Here is a 23,467-nt window from a genome sequence, read left to right as displayed (position 1 = left end):
GGGGCCCGCGGCGCCCTGGCCCGGGCCCGGGCGGGGCACGGCCGGGGGGACACCTCTTCCCGGGCTGGCACTTGCCACACTCTGCAAAGCCCGCGCTGCCCGAGGTCTGGATGGGCCGATGTTCCTCGGGACGCTGAGACCTGCCTCCTGGGCACGGTGCTCCCAAATTCACCTTGGGTTTTCTGCTTCAGCCAGGCAATAGATGGGGCAATAGAGACCTTCCCAGTGCTCTGTCTTGGGCCAAGGGGAAACACGGTGCTGTCATGGTCTCTGGAGAACAAAATTTGGTTGCACTGACTTTACCTTCCTTGGCCAGGGAGGAGGCAAGAGCAATACAGCACTGGGGTGTGTGACCCAGCCAGGATCAGCTAAGGGGCGCATCAGAAATGGCTCCATCTGCAAAGGGAAGACAGAGAGGTGGTCTTCTCTGTGGGCCTGCAAGATGACTTTCACAGGGGTTCCAGCACACTGTAACTTGGGGTATGAAGATACGGGTGCTCATACCCAGAAACATGCTTGTGGATGTCGAGGGATGCCACGCTCTGGCAGGAGCAGAGCTGAATCCCTCCCCAGCTTGCCCTGCCACCTGTGAGAAAGATGTGACCCTGGGCTTTTTGAGAGTCTACTTTGCTGGAGATAAAATCATGACAGAAACAAGTTCCAACAGACAAACTTAGCCTGGAGGCAACACTCAGCTCTTGTAGGGCTAGGGTAGAACAGGTCAGATCGTGTGGGCAGGAAAAGCTCAGTAGGCAATGAACTTTGGCTCTGGCTCAGGTCTCTCTGGCACTCCCACAGTTGTGTCTGTGCAGAGGGGACACCACTTGGATTGGGCTAGGGTTTGGGGGAAGAGCCCCTTTGGTTCCCCAGGATCATGGTCAATTCAGAGAGGGCCTCAGTGAGGTAAGAGAGGGTGGGGAGGAAGGGCAATGTGAGACATTGTGCAGGTCAGTCCAGACTGGGAGATGTAAATGGGGCTCAGGCTAATTGCCTCTCCACAAAGGAGCCCATTTCCAGGGTTGAACGGCTTGCAGACACCTTCAAACAGAGCAGGAGGGTCGCGCTTTGAAGTTACCCAGAGGAGGAGGGCTATCTTGGGTTCTTGCGCATATCCTACGCAGGCGGTTTCCCTTGATGTGTCTGGCATGGCCAATATAAATGTCCCTACACCTAACATAGTAGCAACCAGCTTGCTTCGCTGCTGTCTGGCAGCTCTGATCTCACCACCCACATATACGCACTGCATCTCCAGTCCCACCACATCTCCCGGCCATTGCTCTGGTAGAAGCACTCACATCCTCAGGCAGTTTCCACTCAACATCTGGCAACTGCGATCCACTCCCCTGTCTCCCAATGAAGACTGACGTGGTGGGGATCTCAGGCCAAAAGGAAGAGGCCAGCAAGGAGAAGGAGATGCGTGGCATAGAGTCATTGAACAGGCAAGGCAGCCTGGACTCCAACAGGGAGGATGGCAGAGCCACTCTCATCCTGACCCTCACCCTCTGCAACCTGAGGAAGACTGAGCTCCCTAAGGCAGCCAAAGTCTTTGAGGTACAGACCTCACCATTCCTTTCCTCCACTGAGCACTCTCTTCTGTCCCTATTGCCTTCACCTCTCCCACTTTGCATCTCCCCCGTCTCACCCTTCTCCTGCTCCCTGCCTGACTTATGCCTCCACCTACCTTCCCCCTTTGTCATTGTCCCTGTTTTGCTACAGCTGCTCAGAGAGGTTGGCTGGTCTCTCCAGGTCAAGGAGGAGAGCGTTCTGCAGGGAGGGAGCAGCTGGACACAGTAATTTAGAAGAATCGTCATTTTATGTAAAGGCTGTTTAGAGCAGATACCAATCTATTATTTCTTTCTAGCAGTTATGGTGGCTAGCCACAACTAAACAACAGGCTAGCATTTCAAGCACTCAGACTGTGGGGATGTTAGAAGCCAATGAATTTTCTCTGCATATTTGGCAGGAGTTACAGAGAATACAAGAGCTGTAAACCATACAGGCATTATATATTCTGGGCACTTGAAGTATCCCTACCAGGTGCTCACTCTCATCTGTGAAAATGAATAACTCCAAAGAAAAGTATTATATTTGTTACTTATTTTTAATCGTTTGCAATTATTTAATGATTATGTTATTATACATCAATAGATCTGCTTTCATTCTCCCAGGGTCTTACGAGTTACCCAGCCACTCATTTGTTATATCTGCACAGATGAAATGCTACATTCAACAGTATCTCATCTTTCATCTCCATCTCTCTCTACCTAAACACTACCTACAGTGTTTAATCTTTAGCTCTGCTTGTATTCTAGCTCCTTCTAAACTGGGCATTATTAGGATTCATTGCTTAACATGCACTTCTTTTTAAGACCTGTTTTAGTCACCTTTTAAGGTGACTAAATATTGCAGAAGCCTATCTAGACTTACCTGGATTTTCAGTCTTTGGAGAAGCTTCATCATATGAACTCTGGCTCTTGCAGATGTTTGAAACTCAGATCCATCACTTTGAAACCAGACGAGCCAAAAAGTCCAAGAACTCTGCTGATGATCTTGACATTTTTGTTGAATGTGAAGTTCACAGTGCTGATGTTAGTATCCTTATTACCTCCTTAAAGAGAGTAGCAGAGGATGTGAAAACTAGCAGAGAAGACAAAGGTAAGAAACATGCATCTGTTAGTGCTGTTTTGTTTCCTTTTAGAGTAACTTTTTTAGCATTAGCTTCATAATAGTAATTTGATTAGTCTGGAAAGCAGGTAAGCATGCATTCATTTTTCTTCACTGCATGACTATTTTCCCTGAATTGGGACCATTCTCATTGGTGTGGAAAGAGAGGCACTTTGTCATAGCCAGTGGAACTGAGGTGAGAAAAGTGTTCCAGCAAAAAGGGAGATGAGAAGGATAGAACAGCAAAACAAGAAGCTGAGGAGAAACTGGAAACTCCTCAATGATAGGAACATCGTGGGCTGAGAGCTGAGAGCTGTGCAGAGAACTGACCGCTCCGAGGTGAGCACAGACACTTGATGGGAATGCAATGATAAGGCAGAGGGTCTGAATGTTTCATTTGCTTGTAGTGTATTGTGTCGGTTTTGTTAAGAGAAGCAGCAGCTGTCTGTTTATGGTGTCCACTGCCGTCTGGGTCCAGTAGTATTGTCTGTAGGTTGATTGCTCCTTCACTGGAAAGAGTTAAATGCAACTAGCTCGAAGAAGTTTCCAGAGTGCAAGAGGGAGAGAGGGTCAGCAGAAAGCCTGCAGGGCAGGCTGGGAGAACCAGGAGATGAGCTTTTTGTAGAGAACAGACCCACAGCCAAATCTGGAGTAACAGAGCATCAGGCATTTTCCCAGGCACCTGAAAAGCTTGTTTGGAGGTTGTGCAGCTTCAGAGGTTGCACTTTAGGAACAGTATTTCACCTGGCAAAGTGCTGCAAGTGGCTACTCCACTGCCTGTGCTGTATTTGAGTCACCGTCTCTACCAGTCATTAGGATGGAAAGTGAGTTTGCCAGAGGTAGACCGGTATTTTTCCTGTTTACAGGCAGGTAGGAGATTGGCGAGTACAACAAGCTATTAGAGACCTTTAATATAATCCTGAGGATGCCAGAGGTGCCCCAATAGATGAGAAGGCTGAGGGTCCAGCTCATAGGTTGAGTTCTCTGAATACAGAATTACCATGAGGTTTCCCACCCTTGACAAGGCCAGGCAGAAATCTCCAGGGCCCTTTTAGCTAATACAGTCCTGTTTGGGCACCTTTGGGTGTTGCTTGCAATTCACCTTCAGGCTAGTGATGAGAGGCAGTCCATACCGAGCTGTTCTCAGGGACTGTGGGGATACGAAAAGGGTATCACTGTCATCAGGGAAACTGGAGCACCAAAGAGAGTTTTGGAGCTGAAGAAGCATTTCTTTAGGATTCCCTTGGGAGTTGAGAGCTTTGTGCTCAGAAGTAGCAGTTAGTTTCAGGTGTGCTGGGACTGGGATCTACAATAAAAACAAGGGACTGTTAAAAAGAGGGTGTGTTTATGGTTAAAGCAGAGGAATATTAGGGACATAATTTTCTTTACATTTTCCTTTTTCTTATGGTTTTGAACAGCAATCATAAAAGTAATCAGGCTTATTTTAGATGTAATGATGCTAGAATTAATATACTTGACATGCAAATGGCCAGAGTCTTTCTGTTTCTAAGTTAGCTCAGACTTACGCACAGCACTCCTTAGTTTGTAGAGTCTTTTCTGGGTGTTTCAGACCCCAGAATTCAGTAGCGCCCTAAGCAGTTAATTTGATTTCAAGATGAAAGGGTCAGAGAGTTGGTATTTGTGGCCCACAGAGACACCTTAGGTGTGGGCACCAGCAAGAACTGGGGATTTGGAGGTTTTGGCCTTAAAGCCCTTCGTGTTTTTGGTCCTATTGAGGTGAATTTGGGGGTGCTAATGTGTCAAAGGACTTTCAGCTCAGCTAGCCCCTAGGTCTAAGATTGGCTAGTGGCCCATTTTACTGGTATTGTTTTTTATTGTTACTGTTTTTCAATATTATCTTATTGAAAGAGGCAGTGCATCTTATTGAAAGAGGCTAGCTGCAGCTTCACTTTCTAGTGGGGTTTGCAGATGCCTGTGAGAGCATATTGGTAACTAGGAGATATCTAAGTTGTGTAAACATGCTTACTGGTCAGCAATTAGTCTACTGGGAAGATACAAATATGTATGTTCTGGCTACCCCCATCGCCTGAGGTTCCAGCTCCTGGATTAATCTATTTTTTTTTCCCACATGGACTTTTTATTCTTTTCTTCGTAGTTTTAAGGTGAACCAGACAGGTCTTCCCAGGCAGTTTGCTGAAGGACAGTGGTGAGACAATGTTCTGCTCATAGTGGGTTTAACCCAAATTAATTTGGTACTCAGTTGAGAAAAGCAGTGGTTATCTCTGCTTCCATGAAGCAGAGACAGATGCAGCCAAACTGGCATCCATCAGCACTATCCCTGTTTTACTGGCTGCATCCATTTCTGTGACCAGGCCAAGGGTTCTGCCATGGTCCTTTTCCCCTCTCCTTTAGCCTGTCCTGCCCTCTCCCAGGACTCGGCAAGAGGTAGGCAAGATGTGTATGGGGACATACACTGCAGGACTTATGATCAGGTACAGGTTTTGAGGCGATATGGCCATAGGCGGCAGGACAGGCATCTTGCATACAGAACCATTGGTACAGCCAAAGACAAAGGCTCAGCAAAAAAATTCTGGGGTGATGTAAGACATTTGTGAGACTAGTATTTCTTCCTTCTTGTCACAGAATTGGCCATAACTGCATGAAAGAACTGGAATTTCCCAACATTGGTGTGTATTTGTAGCCTTGTACCTTTGTGAACTGGCTGTGCCTGGATATAATATAATAGGGCTAAAGCTAAATTTACCATTCAGTAAACAGATGCCTGGTCTCTTGTCAAGTATGAGATTAAGGTGACCCCAAATGGACCTTTTCTGAGCTGTAACACTCTAAGTCTGATAACAGCATCAGTCTGACCTCAGAAAGCAGTATCAGCATTGTCTTTTTTCAGTATTTTTTAAATTCATTGGTTATAAATGCTAGCACTTAAATTAAAATGAGCATACTTTAGTTTTATTTTAGTCACTAGAAAAATTCCCCACTTCAGGGGAAGGAAACTGTTTGGAAATTCAGCTAATGCTAGAATAACTTTGCTGAAAAAAAAAAAAGAGACAGAAGGAAAAAACTTGAAGTCAGGATACTTCTTGGCCTGTTTTGTTTCTAGAAATTTCATGTTTTCCTTTTAAAATGTTGTTTTCACTTCTAAAGGTATGAAAATTTGACTACTTTTTGGACATGTTCAAAATATTTTCTTAAATCCAAACTGTAGAAATAAATTTGTTGTGCTTTGTCAAACAGAATATCTCATTTGGCCTAAAAGGAAATGATTTTGCCTTTAAAAATAATTTCTACTAATTACAACTGAGAGATTATCATTGCAAGTTAGTTTCAGATCATTTTTCATCTAGTCTGCCAGTTTGGTCAATTCAACTACTGACATATGGTGACACGTAGATATGAATATTCTTAGATATTGATGAAAAGAAAGCTTGTAATCTTCAGCACAACTTTTATTTTCTGTGTCTTTTAAAAATTAGTTGATCCTATCTCATTTAATTCTTGCTGCTTTCTCTCCAGTGCCCTGGTTCCCTAGAAAAATCCAAGATCTGGACAAGTGTCACCATCTGATCACTAAGTATGATCCCAGTTTGGACCATGGTCACCCTGTAAGTTTGACATCACTGTCATTTCAATTTTAAAAAAGAAACTCTCTGTAGTGAATTTTTTGTAAGGAAAATTTCAGGAGTAAAGAAATACTCATGAAAGGACAGAAAAAATGAAGGATCAGATAAAGGCTGACCTTCAGTGGAATTAGGGAGTACAGAATGAATAACTTAATAATGAGAAAGGCTTATGGGTCCTGATTCATCAAGGTACATATGATTAACATCAGACACATGCTGAAGTAATTTCTATTCAACATATTCTTTAGCATGAGTTTACATTTCATTGTTTAGTTTAAAAAAACCTCTTGTTGATTATTTCACCCCTGATATATTTGAAGCATGTCCACTTTGTACTAGCTGGTCCACATAACAGTCAAGTTCCCCAGCCTTCTGCTTTTTGTGTTTTCTATGTTTTGACCTTTCAGATAGTCCATATCTGCATTTTTAATTTTGCATATGCCAGGAATCTCATTCAAGCGCAGATGTACAGAGGATGGTAATGAGGACAAGTGGCAAAGAGCTAGTCACTAATAAATACCAGATCCTCAGATCCCACAGAGGGGAGTATTATGCTTAAACTTGCAAAAATCACCTAGACAGAAAATAAGATAAATACATGGCAGCACTGATTAATGGATGTAATACCTGAACAGAGATTTAAATGTGACTGGAGAAGCTCAAAAGGTCTAGTGATTTCAGCTGACATAAGCATCTAAAGTTAAAAGAGGAAGCAAATTGGAAGATTATAACACTAATTTACATCTGACTTTTCACAAGGTCTTTGGAGCCAGGATTTTGGCAGTATTTATTGATGCTACTCTGCAAAATATTGTTAGAATGTTTGTGACGGGCTTTCCCTTGGATTCAGGCAGTAGGTCTTGGTTATGAGTGGGCAGCAAAAAGGGCTTTACTCATAACAGTTTTGTGTGTGTACTCTTAGCCTTGCCATAAGCAGAAACTCTAAGAGAAAGAAGAGGAAAATGCACTGTAGAGTCCTGCTCTAGCATGATAATAGTAAGGCAAACTACTGGGAACAAACAGACACTTGTTTCTCATCAAAGTTTTCCAACTTTAGTACAAATGAGATATGAGTTAGGTACAGACAAATAAGGGACTCCAAAGGGCCATTTGCTGATTGACAAGGTAGGTCACAGACTTTTTGTGAAGTGTTCTGCCAAACATCACAGAGAAGTGATGCATGAAGAGGAAAAAAAGTACAAACTTTGCCCTGAAAAATGCAAGGAAGATTTAGATGGATGTCAACAGAATCTACAAGATATTGTCATTCCCTTTTCTAAATGTCTGAATTCTATTTAGACCCTTTTATTAACCTATGCAATGGTAATGTTGTTAGCTACGTACAGTTCTGTGTGGTACAAAAAAACCTTTCCGAGTCTATCTTCTATTTTTGAGAATCACTTATTAAACTATAATGCTTTAGGAGAGCTTCATATCCTCCTTAACCAGGACATCTTTCATTCTTCCTCACGTCTTTCTGATAGAAACAATCCAAGTATTTGTCATTTTCCTGAACTAGCTCTGAGGCTGTTTCTCATGAGATAAATGAATGCACATTGGGAATTCTTTCAATTGGACCAAGCTCCCCTCCTACTTTGCCAGATAGGAGGTATGAGCACTGAAGAGGATGAGAGAAAGCACCGGCAGTGCAGAGTTACAGAAGTATTGAGTGGGGATAATCTACACTGCAGAATGCAGTGCAATGTAGAAATACCTAAACTAGCTTGGAACAAGTTAGCTCAGGCACTGAAAATCATTTGTCTGTGGCAGGAGGGAGCACAATGTGGGCTCATTTACTGTGCTGCTAAGCATGGCTCAAAAATGGGCAGGTTGGAGGAAAGTACCAAATATGCTGATGTACAGGTGGCTCAGCAGAGATTTTGCATATACATTTACTACCAAATAGGCAATTTGGGCTGTCCATCTCAACAGCTTCACTTTGTTCTTTACTGTTTTCTTTAATGGCCAGAAAAGCAAACTGATGACACTGTGACACCAGTCTCTGGGGCACCCTGAAACTGTCTGTAGCGGTCCCCCAGGGGGGCTCCTGCTGCTGAGAGAATGGGTACAGAGCCCTGGGATCAGCAGGGACAAAGCTGAGAGGTCACAGCATCAATGCTAGCCATCTGGCCTCATGGCTTCTCCACATGTTTTGCATGGAATTGTTACAGCTACTGACAAGCAAGGGTGGCATCTGAATGAACATATTATCCATAACACATGATAAAAATAGACATGCTCTTGAGATCCAGTTCTTTCCTCAGATTCACGCACACAATACTCATTAACTGCAGTATTACCGGTATTATTGCTACACTGAAAATTATGTGAATAAACCTAAGGGAGAAATTTGGCTTGTAGTATGCAAAGAGGTTCCAGTAAATTCTGAATATTTTAGAATAATAAATATTTGTACAGTGATGCTGATCAACGCTGCTTTATGAGTTATATTAGTAACACAGTGCCAGATTTCAGATTTTATTCCTATTATGAATGATGTAAAATTCAAAGGAATTTGATTCCACATCTCTATTCATATTTAATAGCTGGAGAAGCCTGCTTGAAGTTCAACTTCTAGTAAACACCAGGGGGGCAAAAAGAAAACTCCAGTATTTAATATGTAAACTGCCCCTTTAAACAGATACCACTGAATCTGCCTTTATCATAACATGGTAATAAATGGCCAAGGGGGGACTGAGCTGAAAGGCTGTACTTTCTACAGATTCAGTGGCAGCTCTAATGATTTCTAGCCAGTGAGGACCCCTTCTTTGCCCAAAGTGCAGGGTATTGTGCAGGTGCGGTGTACTTTCTCTGGCAAGGTGGTAGTAGGCTTGGTACCGTCATGTCCATCACAGTCCTATATCGCAACCTTCGTGCTTAGTACAGGAAAGAAACGATTCGGAGATTCGGCTCTTCCCCAACGGAAGTGACACCCCCATTTCAATTCCATTTTTAATGTGATTTGCATTTAAATTTGACTGTAAGTGTAATGGTCTGTGATGTAGTGTTTATGAACAACTCCAAAACCTTCCCACCAAGCCATGTTACCTTCTTTTCTGGTCACAGGCCCCAAATTTTCATCAAAATGTCACGGATGTAATTGATTGCAGACTTTGGCTTACCCTGTTCATAAGGCTCAAGATTCATTGCCTCAGAGAAAACAACCTATTTGAGGCCTAGGTTTTCTGAACGCTTCTGTTAGCAAATTTATTTACGCCCACAAATCTCTCTTAATGTAAAACTTTTTTTCTGAATTATCTTCTACCTCAGGGATACACCGACCTGGAGTATAAGAAGCGGAGGGCATTCTTTGCTGACCTTGCCTTTAATTACAGAGCGTAAGTACAAGGCTGCTGAAGAGAGACTTCAGCAGTCCACATGTGCTTTCAGACATTTTTGTGTGCAAGAAATACTAGACACTTAATCTTTTGTCAATGTATCAGTGGGGCTATGTTTTAGAAAACAAAACTCAGCCACAGAAGCTTTCACTCCGTATGAAATAGACTTTTCCCACAACACAGCAAATATACCTTAATACAAAAATCTTAGGATTGCATTCACATCTCCTTCAGTGCTGTATTTTGCCTTAGCAGAGGTGATTTCTCAATATGACTCTTTCATTTCAATTTTGCAGTTCCTTTTAGGACTAGCTCCTGAGCTGAGGCTAATCTTTTTCAAGGAACTATAAGGAACAGTGTTTAGGAACATATTTTTGACAAAGAAAAGCAATTTACAATTTTTGTTATTTGTTTGATAAAATGTCTCTAGCTATGTACATTAGCTACCTAAAAACCTCTCAGGTCGTGTGTGGGTGATGGAAAATGTTTCTGCCTTTACGTGTAAAACTTCACCAGAATCACACTGCTGTCTGGCAGAGTCAATCAGATGTATAGGTAGAACTGGTTGTGGACTATCAGCCTCATGGTGTCCAAGAACTGGTGAAATCTCCTACGTCTTGAGAGACTTCTATTTGAGTGCAGTTTTCTCTCCACCACCATGTATCACAGCTAGTGCAGCACAAAATGGCATAAAAGCACACACTGACTCAGAGCTACTGAAGAAGCAAGAGTGAGGAAGAGGAGAGAAGACTGCCCATCAGAGAAGTTAGTGATAGCTACACAGTGTATGCCTGAGCAGCTCTCTGCTGGTGAGTTCACGAATCCTCTTCTCTGATGATACTGTGCTGATCACATCCTGCAGGGATGGACCCTGCAGGCACACACTGCATTTCGGTTGCTAAATTGCCTTCAGCAGAGGTAAGGGTAAGCCTGAAGGCCTCTTTTTTCTTCTATGAAGGAGAACATGGCTCCCTTTCTCACCATATCCCTCTGTTTCCTCCCTACACCGGAACAGACAAGAAAATGCACACATTAGATCCTACCAAGACAAAGAAGTTGTTAATTATGTACTATTTTGCCATTTCTGTCTTCATTACAGCAAATATTCATAGTGCAGGCAAAGAAAATAATACTTGGAAACTGAACTTGAAACATGCTTTAGACACATGCATTGTTTCCTCTCTTCATTACAGAGGAGACCCTTTGCCTCTCATTGAGTACACACCGCAGGAGACTGCAACTTGGTGAGTTTATTACTTATACTCCGACTTCTGGGCCATTCTACTGCAGTCCCAGGAAAGACTGGCAATGTGAGACATTTATCACATTTTAAAACCATATTTATCCATCTCAAATTTTACTCCTTGGTTAAGTGTCACCTTTTGGCCATTTGTTTTGCAGAAACCCATTCTCAGGGCTGACCTCTTGCACTTTATAGAGCAAAATGCATTTCCCTGACCATCTCCCTGCCTGCCAATCACGTCAAGATATCAGAAGCCAGAAAACACCTGGAGCCTATAGTATAATTTCTTCTAACTGAACTCTAATTAACCATAGCTATGGTGGTGACAGAAACATCACCTTTCTGAATATGTTGCCAGGAGAAAATGCCCACTCGCAGGATGCAAATTCACTCAAAGGATGTGGCTAATCCAATGTTCATAGGACAGACCAGCCTTGTGTGCTCTCCTGCAAGCATTCATTGCTGTTAACATGAATAGGTATCATTCTCTCGAACTGAAGGTAAAGGAAATTTTGGAGTGCCCTTCCAGGATACATTATTTACACTGTAAAAAGGCCTTTGATGTCATATGAAATGATGGCAAGTTACTTTTACATGGGTGCAGAATTTCTTCACTGGGGCTTTGTTTCTCCTGAAGATTTGCCACTCAAAAAACAACAACCAAAAAACCAATCAAACCAACCAACCAACCAAAATTAATTCAATTCAAAGTATGTTTGCAGATGTTATGTGAAGTATGTGGCAGATTTGAAAGACAACAGAGTTCTTATTTCATATAACTCTGTTTCCACTTTCTCCCACTATCTTTAACAAATCTCAGTAAGCAGCAATAATTACACATTTGTATGAAAATACAAACACGAATATGTCCAAATGTCCCAACTAAGAGCAGAGTCCCAGAATTGTGCAAGGTGCCACATGTGCACATAATAAAAGAGAGTCTTTGTTCAGAAAAAAATACAATTTAAATGGAAAGACAGCCTAAAGGTGGGACAAAGGAAGAATGATGACCACATTTTATAACTGGAACTGAAAAAAACTAGAGCTTAAGTGATTTGCCCAAAATTATACACAAAGTTTATGTCAATGCCAGGAATTAAATCCATACACTAGATGTCTCATGCCAGAACCTCAACCACAGGGCCATCCCATCTTTTTCAGTGATTATTTTATTTTAAATAAAATCTACTGTGCCATAGAAAGCTTGGGGGGTGTTGCCCACAATCACATAGAAACCTTGCATCCAACTCATCCAGGCGGTCACATTTTTATTAAGCTCAAATAGGTTTTTACAACATCTTTCAATTGTCGAAGATTGATGGTCGGTGTCATGCTCATGATTGCTACCACCAGCCAACAATCTTGGCATGGGATGGTGTGTGGGAACGTCATATTTAAGAAAATTTAATTTTGTGTTCTTTCCTGTTTTTCCCTTTTGTTGCCAACCTCCGTCATTCCAGCCCTTCTCCACCTAGAATTAGTCCCACTGTGGTAACGGAATAGGCCTTTAAAGTAGTATCTGCCCATTTCCCCAAACAGCAGCCAGCCCCAGCAACCCAGGTTGTCTTGTTATGTAAATCTGTTTCCAAAATTAGACCTCCCAATGGTTATCACGGCTCCCTGGGGCTGTGCCTTGAGGTCAGCTACATTACAGCACAACTTAATTGAGCACATTGCAATTGAACGGGAAATTTGTAGCACAGAATAAATTCCCTTGGTGTTCACTCTGAAGAGTTGTTGGATGCCTTCAGTTTGTAGCAACATGATTATAAAAATGAAAACTAATCAAGTGAAGAAATACGACATTCAGAAAACAGAGGGTACAGATGATCTGAATTTCTGTTTTCAAGCAGGCTTCTTGGAAGGCCCTGAAACTAAGTAGTCATAAAAGACGTCTTATGGGTAAAAACTATACAAGAAAAAGGGAGAATCTAGGACAAAATTATGTGATGCACCTGTCACATCTTCATAATAAAGCTGAATAGTGCCGCTTCTTCCTAAAAGAATAAGGAAATTTATGTAAAATAAGGTCATTGTCTTTAAAGTCTTTCAAGTGGCTGGCTTCATCCTTCGTTATGAGGCTCCTTTCTAGAGTATTTCATAGCCCACACTTTCAGCAGTTTCTCTTTCCATCCCTGGACTGAAGTACCATCAAGTAGCACCTTAATGGTCCTTTGAGTGATAGCACTTCCATATGGTGAGGTGTTACACCTATTTGAGACACTACATTAGGGCAAGCTAAACTGTTTTCTGGAAGTATCTGCTACTTTATTGACTTTGGAGGGAACTTAGATGATTGCCTTAGAGGTACTAAAAGAGGAGGACATTTAGCTTTGGATAATTCATCACTGGTCCCTGAGACTGCCTGTGTTTCTGTGGTAGTCAATGTTTGGACACATAGTAGAATGATGCTTTGGTAAAAGAGACCATATGTGCAGAAGTGTAAACAAGCCTGACCTCTCTAGACTCCAGTCTGGGGATGAACTGTGTACTGGTTCAGATCCTATGCAATCCCACTGAAGTCAGTAGTATTCTATGGGGAAATAAGCCAGGGCAACACTTGAACTCTAGTCCTCCTCATTTTTTCCTAATTCTTCTATGGAAATGGCCCAGTCTCCTGCGGCTTTTGCAATAGTGACAGCAGCCACTGTTTCCCTCTGTTCTTCTAATTTTTTTTCCTCCTAAGGTTTTCCTCCACCCCTGTCATCCTGGTTCATTACTCCCACACTGTGTAAGACATTCGTACAAATGAAGAGAGCCATTACCAGGGACTGGCTATCACCTCCATAGCAACAATAGCATCACAAAAAAAATACAATACAAAAACAACAAAAGGTCATTTTCCGTAGCCAGCATTTCCAAGAATGATCTCAATTTTCATAAAACAATATTTATAAAATTGTTAACACCCTAGGGCCAAGTCTGAACAAAAATAACCATTTCTATAAGGTTCTTTGCCATCCTATTACTACTTGTTTATTTTGCAACAGCTAAATATATTCCAAACCACAGCTCTAAATCCAAGCACCATCAAGTTTGGGAGAAGCTTGAAGCCTGTGTCTAAATCTGGTTATATATATTTTTCTTCAGCTGGTCTCTTTTTGTATAATGGGCTAAATGCTTCAAGCAGTTGGCATGTCTTTCAAATACATAGCCCATGCCAGGCATTTTGAACTGCAAAAGTATGAACCTCTTTGCCTGTCCAGATGTTACTCTTCAGTATCAGAAAATGTGCTTTTTTAGGAGGAGGTTTGTGAAAGTCAAATATAGGCTGGGCTTCAGCATGGAGATGGAGGGACCGGCTTTTCAAGTTGTACCCCCATGTAGAGAGGGAGGGAATACCTGATTCATTCCATCCCTAAACTGCACAGCATAGAGAGGGCCACAGCCTCAGCTTTCTCCCTGGGATTTCCCTGGAACTTCCAACACCCTTATACCTAAGCAAGAAGCACTTTTGAATCAGAATTAAGTCCTGTTACATTAAAGGAGGGTGTAGGAAGGGATAAAAGAGATTTGCTGAACAGAACTCACCTTCTGAAGGAAAAGTGAAACAAAAACCCCTTATGCTTTGCTACATCCACCCAGGCATTGGCTTCCAAGCACCAAGTGTCCCAAGTTCAGATTTTTAGACCATTGCATATGCTGGGGGTTTATGCCTCTCTGTGGATCTGTAGATAGGGCAGAGAAGTACTGCTTTATTGAGGTGGGTCATGCTATATGGCTTTTGCTTTTCAGGAGAGAAGTCTACAGGAAGCTGAGCAGCCTTTACCCTACTCATGCCTGTACACAGTACCTGGATGCTTTCCAGCAGCTGGAGAAATACTGTGGCTACCAAGAGCATAACATACCTCAACTTCAGGACGTCTCCAGATTTTTAAAAGGCCAGTCATTATGAACCATGGTTTATTCTAGGTTTTCCTGGATACGTATGTACAGCACATACACACACAAACCATCTTGTAGGACCCAAGCTGGTGACCAGAGCTGATTAGCTGTAGAGTTCTCTCGTGCAAGATGAGCTGTAGCACAGGACATTAATACCAGGCATATCTAGGGACCGAGCTGTAAGTAAGTTTGTGTTTGCTCTGTGAATGGCTGCAGTTGGTGTGGCGCTAACCAGCTAATTCCAGTACTAACAGCAGTACAACCATAGCAGCACACTGCTCAGCATGACTTCCAAACACAGGTTTTCTATGGGTTTGGCTGTATTTTATGCTTCTATAGCTATGCTGCTATTAAGACCCAAACACAAGTACAGGTACATACCTCTGAAGTCCACTTTTTTCTGATTCATGAGACAAGATGACAATGTATGCTAGAGGAGAGGATTTCCAGGAGGTCCTGCTAGTCCATCAGCAGCTGCTGTGTAACAACACTGCTTCTTTCTGTCTCCGTGGCCCCATTTGCCACACTAAACTCTTTGGTACCTACCACGTGGCTGACAGAGCAGAAAGGCTGTGGTGTTAGTCTGTAAATGCATGAAGATGTGGCCTTAGATGGAAGGACATAAAATTGCTAGGCTGACCTACCTGCTGTTAGCTGGGGGTTGACTAGCAAAGGGCAGAAGAGGAAGGGAACCTGCATTATTTTTGAGGCCACAGGCTGCATAGATTCCCAAGGCCAGGTGCTTTGTGTCAACCAGCTGATTTTCTACCATTATCAAGAATGACTAAAGAAAGGCAGCCTTTAAAGATTCCTTGCTCCTTCTCAGTGAGAAGAAGATGTGCTAGAGAGTGGAGGACAGCTGATCACTATGCTGAAATAAATAATAAAAAGTATAGCTTAGCTTTAAATAAATTCAATTTAAATACAATATTCAGGGAATCAAGTGACCTACTCCACAAATCAGTAGGTGATGTTAGTAAGCTTGAATGAGCTTTCTGTTGCTGAAGAGGTTTTCAAGACTGCCATTTTTAGGGAAGATTAAGCTGTTTGATGACAAAGTTTTTATTGCACCTTTAGTGTAAGGGAATGGAAGGTTGGCATATGAAAAGCATCCCTCATGAGCATACCAGCACCATCACATCCAGCTGTAGGAAATTTCTGTGTATGCATTATGTATTTTCTCATATATTTTCCCTTCTATTCAACTATCCATCTTACTTCCCTCCTATAGTAACTGGGCTGATAAATATTTTTTCTCATGACGTAGTTGAACTCATCTCATTTACACTATCTGACAGCAGGGAACTCCAGAAATCATGTGATGCTGATTTGATTACCACAGATATGAATATTCTTTAAGTGAATCAGGTGATTTCAAAGTGGGAGAATTTGGGATAATATAAGAATATCTTGTCATAATACTATTTGTATTGCTCATGTTGGTTGACAGGATTTGATTGCCTGGAGTCCAGGCCTACTCACTTCTTTTGTAGGCTCTGATTCTAAATTTTCTCTATGCCATACAAATTGTCCTAAGTAAAAAAAAAAATGCAGTAAAAATAGTCATTCTGAAAATTCTGCTAGTAACGGTTGGGAAGATGTTCACAGTGAGTTTCAACTCACCTACTATAAACACGGCGTGTCTAGTGTAAGCTGATTGTCCATACTGTTCTGACTGGGAATGAGAATCAGGCCCTTCAAAGGTGTTTTATTCCATCCTGGAATGGGTGTCTAAGGAAAATGAAAAGAATGGCTCTCGGGAGCACTGGTCCTACCCTCCTTAAACTGTAGATAAAACCTGAAGTAGTTTAGTCTACAGGCTTTGTAAAAGATTATGCATAGATGAAACAAAGTTTGTTCAAAAGAACTGTGTTTACAGCTAGACACAATTAATAATGAGTAAGCTATTTTAGTCCCATTATATGGGGCTTTGAACTGATATCTTACTTATCTTCAATGATTCCCTCTAATAAGGTCATTTCACTATGCAGAATACTTTCTAGAACAGCATGAAGATTGACATTATTGCAAGGTCCCTTTGTAACAAACTCAGTCTAAGTCAGAAGCATCTACAAGGTCTGTAAAATCTGTGTTAAAGACAGCCTCATGCCAAGCAGCCACTGGGTGAGGGGTATAATTTATAAGGAGTTCTGATTTATTACTAATTTGGGTGGCTTTTACCACCAGCGTCAGCAAGGCCAGAATTTTTGCTCCTTACAACTCGTCAATCAACTGTATGCTTAGGCTCTTTCCTGTGTTACAGGCGTGCAGTGTTCAACCAACCAAACCTTAACGAAACTATAGGCTGTGACGTGTGTCCCAAAATTCCTTGGCATACAGTGGATGTATTTCAACTACAGCCTATGTGGAGATGCATAGTGCAGTTCCTCCTGTCACTGGTTAGCTCTGGGTGAACCCTGAACTGTCCCACTCTCCCATTTAGGACATAAATCCCAGCATATATCTTTGCTAAATACTGCTTCTAAGGACTGGACCATTCTTCAGCATATGTGATGATAAGACTTTATGTAGAAGGATAGGATAGGATAGGATAGGATAGGATAGGATAGGATAGGACTATTTCAATTGGAAGGGACCTACAACGATCACCTAGTCCAACTGCCTGACCAATTCAGGTCTGACCAAAAGTTAAAGCATGTTGTTAAGGGCATTGTCCAAATGCCTCTTAAACTCTGACAGGCTTGGGGTATCAACCACCTCTCTAGGAAGCCTGTTCCAGTGTTTGACCACACTCTTGCTAAAGAAAAGCTTCCTAATGTCCAGTCTAAACCTCCCCTGAGGCAGCTTTGAATATAATAAATTATAGGGATGCAGAGAGAGAGAGAGGGATATCCTGGAGAGAAAGTGATCATGTTATAACCAGCCCCCACACAGCCAGGTAAACTTCCATCTTCTCTTAGTCAGCAGTATCTGTGAACTCAAGCAAGCAATTCCTTTTGACTTCAATACAAGTTGAACTACAAGATCTGTCTAGTGTTACCTGGCCTGCCAGTGAGGCTGGTTTGAACAGAAATGAACTCTACATCATAAGTAGTTCATAATTACTTAAAGAGAATTTAAATGGTTAACCATGTGACCATGTAACATGGCGTTTTTCTAAAGGATTAACTAGATGAACCCAGGCACGTCTTTCTTTCTAGGAAAGATGTTTGGATTTAGGCATTCATTGTCCTCCACAGCTGGAAGAAATTACAGCCAGTGAACTCAAGCAAGCTCACACTACAACACACAGGCCTGTATACATGAGCTTTTTAGGCCAAGAATTAAGCCTTACAGATCACTTTAGGTCAACTGCTCAAGACCTTCTCTTCAACTCATTTTGATTTGAGAGCTATTTGGGCAGCAGGTCCAATCAGCCACACCCCCAATTATCTACTGATTGCTGGTTTTATTGTGTAGTAATGAAATAGAAGTTCAGATTTTGCAGATATTACCTTCAGCAGACAACTTTTTCCTATGGCTTTTCAAGGCAACTGGCCAAGTCTGTTTCATCAGCAGACTGTCTGATTCACTGGCCAATATTTAAAAGGACATCTCAGGGAACATAAGCTGTAATTTTAATTTTCCCTCCTGCTCCTTCAACATGGATGTTAAAGCAATATAAATTTCCCTAGACTTTTTCGTAGTCCTTCCAAAACTGACTTACTTGGGGCTTGGTGCTTGTCTGATATATTTTTCAGCTGGTGCAGTTTTCACTTCACTCAGACTCAGACTTTAGCCCAAAGATGATGAGATTCTGAGCTTTTCACATTCCTCTGGATTGGCTTAGTATGGCATCAGCAGCAAGAGAGTACCCTTCTGTGCCAACTCCTGGCTAATGCCTAAGGAGACATACCTGATGGTGTGTCTATTCCCCCATACACCCTGCTTTCTTAACTGGGGGGTGGGGAGAACAGTAAGTTGCTTTACAACCACTTCCAATTTCCTGGTTAACTCTGATGCTTTTGCTGGTTTATTTGCTGTTGTTCAGCTTTTAGGCTGTTCCGTATACATTACCTTTGAATTCAGCGGAGCAGTAGAAGATAACCATGGCAAATGCTAACCACCTAGTCCCTCACATTGTCAGGTAGAAGTTGTCCACTCTTTTCTTGTCCTGTATAGCTTCAGATGCTTTGTCACTTCTAATTCTTCCAGTGAAGCCTTTTTTTTTTTTTTTCCTTTTCTTCTCTTCCGGTCTCTTATTTTTTTTTTCTTTTTAATGAGAAAAGTGCTAATAGCCAGACAGAGCAAGACAAGAAATGCTGGAAGAAACATTAAAAACCAAACCAAAACAAATCTTGTAAATGGCTTGGTTTCTGGGTGGGATTTTTTTTGTTTGTTTACATAAAATAAATTAGGTTCCAGGCTTCATGACACAATAGAATATGGAGAGAGAAGGGAGAATAAAACCATTTCTGATTTTTTTAAAAATGTAGTTTTATGCTTTAAAGAAGATGAAATGTCATTTATGGGAGCTGAGAATGCAACACAGATTTTGAATATAGGACTTCAAAAAGATTATCATTGGCTCTCTTTTAAAGCAGTGATTTTCAATTTTCTTAGCTTTGCAGACCACCAACATGTTTCCCAGGGAAATGCAGATTATGTAGTCTGCTGACCATAGGACTGGTTATTTTGTTAGTTGTCTCTCATAGACCTTTCATAGTAACACAGGGTGTCCTGGGGTAACACTGATAGCACAAGCTGAAGTCACAGCGCAAAAGTATTGCATTCTTCTGTCCTGTTCTATGGACACATGCAAAACAAAATATCTACGATCACATCACTGGGAGGCTGTGTAGTTAGTTTTAGACAAACATAATGGTGCAAAAAAAAACAAAGGGGAAAAATAGGTGAGAGCACTGATGGAAACTCTGATGTTAAATGGTTAAGGGCCAAATTCCAGCACCCTTATCTCTGACTAGGACCTGTTTGCTCTTTCTCCTGTGTGTTCCCATTCTAATGAAGTCCAGGCAGAAAGGTAAAATTGATAGCAAGTTTTGCCAGTGCTGAGCTACTTTATACATGTGGAGCATGCACTGACAAATGGAAATGAAGCTGAACAATATGCTCCAATTCTACCTCTGGGGTATGTTGAACTAGGCCCATTGAGGAACAGAAGAATTGCCCAGACTGGATCAGACCCACGGTCCACCTACTTCTGTCTTCAACAGTGCAAGCTACCAGGGGTTTCAGTGCAGGGAATAAGAAACTCTGCAGAAGGAGGCTAAACAGTAACCTAGCATCAGGGAAGAGCCAGCCACAGACAAGAATAGGGATGGGGTGTGTCCCTTGTCAATCTCCTGTTTGTTTTTTACATATACTATAGAGGAAATGAGAGTGAATTCAAGAATTAATAAACTAGCCAGGACTGAAAATGCAGGTTCTGTCTCCTGCTTGATCATAAGGATGATACATGACCTCAGATACATCACTGACATGTGGGACATAGTAGAAAAATGTGTGTAAATGTGCTAAAAATGTAAACTGGGGTAGGCAGTACTTCTGTAACTCACATCATTGCTGTGTGAATACGTGTAGGTTGGATGATTAAGTGATTTAATGTTGCAGTAATTGGACCCATAACAGTACAGGGACAAATCGATAATGATAAGTCAGGATGTTTCTGCCATGCTTAGGTGGAGGAAGCTACTGCAGCAGAGCACGAAGGCCCTCTGAAACTGCTTACCTGAAGTAAGTGTGCCATGTAGTTAACCCTAGAAACTCCTAAATTCAGTCTCAATTCCCTTTGCAGAAAGAACAGGTTTCCAGTTGAGACCAGCTGCAGGATTGCTGTCTGCTCGTGACTTCCTTGCCAGCCTGGCATTTCGTGTCTTCCAGAGCACACAGTATATAAGGCATTTCTCTTCTCCTATGCATTCCCCAGAGCCGTAAGTTTGATACACAATCCTGTCCTTCTGAATATGTTGAGGATGATTCCCTTGGGAACGGCTCTGGAGCTCTATCCAGTAGTCCACAGAATGAAACAATTTGAGAAACTGGTAGCTGAAGAGTTAGAAGGGGAAGTCATGCATGAGAGGGTGTGTGGGTCTCTGCCTCTCTTGCAAAGTTGTCTGGGGAAGCAAAAGACCGGAGAATATCTGGTTTAATCTTTTCATCCTGCCTTCAGTTACCATCTGCTGGGGTTTGATTCCCTGCTGTGAAACTCTCCCAGTAAGTGCTGGCCAGACAACAGCAATTACATTTCATGAGAAATTACAAGTTCACACAGGCGCTTTTGTTGTATGCTGGGACAAAACAGGGGCCTTTCAAAGATGTTGTGACATAGGAGACTAATGCCCGTGCCATCCCAAGTGAGACAATAGCCAAGGTAGTGCAGGGCAGCTGGTTCCCCATGGCAGAAGGGAATGCTCTGTCATGCTCCCTGCAGAGCCAGGCCAGGTATGGAGGCAGCTACTGCGAAGCAGCCCTCACACTAGCTCCCTTTGGGGGTCTATCGGCTAAAGTCCTTCATGGGAAGTTCATGTAGGGCAGGAAAAGAAACCTTTATTAAACATGAAGGTCACTTTTTTTCCAGAGACTGTTGCCATGAGTTGTTGGGTCATGTTCCCATGCTAGCTGACAAGGAGTTTGCCCAGTTCTCACAGGTAAGAAGTTTGTTCTGCTGGCTGTTTAACCAACTGCTGTGGATAGCAGGCCAGACGTGCCTCAAAGGCATGTAGCTCACTGTGCTTGAAATGCTATTTTAAGACTTGATTGTGCCTGAGTCACAACCTCCAGGGGTGGTGGGCTAGCAGTGCCCCTGGAGACATTTACTCCAAGGGAGTGGTAGCACTACTCCCTGTGGACATTGTGTAAAAAGAAGGGCAGCCAGTGCTTGTGGGACTTGTCTGTGGGGGGGCCGTGTCAGTCTGTAGAAGGATGCCAGTGGAGCCTCTGCGGTGCTGTGTGTTTGAGTTGTACTGACTACGCTGTTCCCCTGGCTTCCTGTCCTACACCACATGAACCTAACCAGCACCAGCCATCGAGCCCCCAGACTGGTTCTGTCTCTGGACGTACATTTTTATCTCTCATGATACTTTAATTGTGTCCATCACCATGTCATTCATTGGAGTTGTTTTTCCTTTTACAACTCACCAGATTATCACAGCATTGGTCACACTGGTGAGGAGTCTCCAAAAAGCAAACAGGGCTTCTTTGTACAATAAGGGGCTATTTAGTATGAGCAGTCAATGTCAGACCCAAGTGAACTCAATGACCTCGTATAATTAAAGACTTCAGAACTATGAATGTGCCTCAAAACCATAGCAGAGGAAAGAAGACAACTCATATTCTAGGTTTATCAATCAGCTGCCAGAGTGGAAACTGGCAATAAGAGCAGAGGGGTTACATGATGTAGGTCCCTGTTAGAATATCTTAAAAAGAAAGCCAATTCACCTCATATAATGTGGTTCCCAGTTGTATTGACTTGGATACACGCCAGTTTCCATTTTGGTCATAAATATCGGTTATTATCAGATTCAGATGAGTAGTACTTAAAATATCCTAGTGGTCTATAATTTATTCTGGAAGAAAACTCTTCAGTTCAGTTCAATACCAGAACTGAAGACACATTAGAAATAGTGAGATTATAGCCATTTCAAAACTTCCAGCTTTCCTCTTTTCCCATCTATAACACAGACTATACAACATGGGATCACATTAAATGAATTTTTGCATTTCACTGTTTTTTTTCCCAAAGTATTTTCACATTTGAAATTCACCCCATGAAAATTCTTTTTTTTTCCATTCAACATGAGACAATGAATGGTGCAAATGCCCTAATTTTGTTTGTTTGCTGCATGATATGGCTCCCGGGATAACTAAGAAGAGACATCTACAGATTCCTATTGTGAGAATAACAATTAGCAGGCAACACAGATGAGAGTAAACAGAATCCTCCCTGCACGGATCTGACCCACTCATAAGGGCTGTCAGAAAGAGAGTGAGAGACAGAAAGGTAATGGCAAAGATAAAACCCACCTTGCTGTCCTTCCTTCTCATGCCTCCCTATAAATCTCTGCCAGAGATACTCCAGCATTAAGCCAAGAAATAGTTAACTTTATGCAGAGAATGCTGAGGATTAAACACTCATCTAATGTGGCTCCCAGTGGTATGTAGCTGGGGGCCAGGGAGAAGTAGGCATCCTGGAAGCCGTGGAAGGTCATTTTGGGTGACAAAAACAATGAATAGTTCATGCTATTCATGCTAGAAATAATGCGGTCCTCCCCCTTCCCCTCTTTCTCTCCCTTGGGCTGAATAATCACACTAGTGTAACACTGCCTGCTTGCTTACTTGCTTTAGGATATTGGACTGGCTTCTCTTGGATCATCTGAAGTGGAGATTGAGAAACTGGCCACAGTAAGTACAGATGGCAGTTTAACATTGGAGGCAAAACCCAAACGATTCACTGCATATCCCTTACTGTGCAGGGAAGGCTCTTCTCCAGTGTCTCAGATTAGCTACAAAAATGGGACCATTAGCAGGATTGTCTCTTCTCCTCATCCACAGGTTAGGGAGGTGCTGGAGCAGGGGCTGGAGTCCCTCTGGGAGAGCCCAGAAGCATGTGATTCCACCTGAGGAAATGCTTATACTTTTTACTTCTATAAGATTATATTGCTGAAGCGGAGTTTCTACAATTTCAGCCACAGGAGGGTCACAACTCGCTTTCCAGATTTGCCTAATAGGCTGGATACCCAATGTGATTCCTGCATTTTCTCCTACACAAGGTGTAG

The 23,467-nt window shown here is 42.2% G+C and overlaps 1 protein-coding gene across 1 annotated transcript in view; it reads left to right on the top strand.

The window, feature by feature from the left end:
* The first annotated feature begins 1,353 nt into the window (after positions 1-1,353).
* LOC103924526 (tyrosine 3-monooxygenase-like) overlaps positions 1,354-23,467 on the top strand; it is a 32,500-nt gene continuing 10,386 nt past the window's right edge. The window contains exons 1-9 of the mRNA XM_009333054.1: positions 1,354-1,551; positions 2,481-2,655; positions 6,160-6,248; positions 9,537-9,604; positions 10,798-10,848; positions 14,583-14,728; positions 20,488-20,623; positions 21,271-21,340; positions 23,037-23,093. Coding sequence (XP_009331329.1) covers positions 1,354-1,551; positions 2,481-2,655; positions 6,160-6,248; positions 9,537-9,604; positions 10,798-10,848; positions 14,583-14,728; positions 20,488-20,623; positions 21,271-21,340; positions 23,037-23,093 — 990 coding nt within the window. The remainder of the gene's footprint in view (positions 1,552-2,480; positions 2,656-6,159; positions 6,249-9,536; positions 9,605-10,797; positions 10,849-14,582; positions 14,729-20,487; positions 20,624-21,270; positions 21,341-23,036; positions 23,094-23,467) is intronic.

The sequence above is a fragment of the Pygoscelis adeliae genome, unplaced genomic scaffold, assembly GCF_000699105.1.
Source record: "Pygoscelis adeliae isolate BGI_AS28 unplaced genomic scaffold, ASM69910v1 Scaffold38, whole genome shotgun sequence".
NCBI classification, from domain to species: Eukaryota; Metazoa; Chordata; class Aves; order Sphenisciformes; family Spheniscidae; genus Pygoscelis; species Pygoscelis adeliae.
This window is presented reverse-complemented; position numbering and strand designations above follow the sequence as displayed.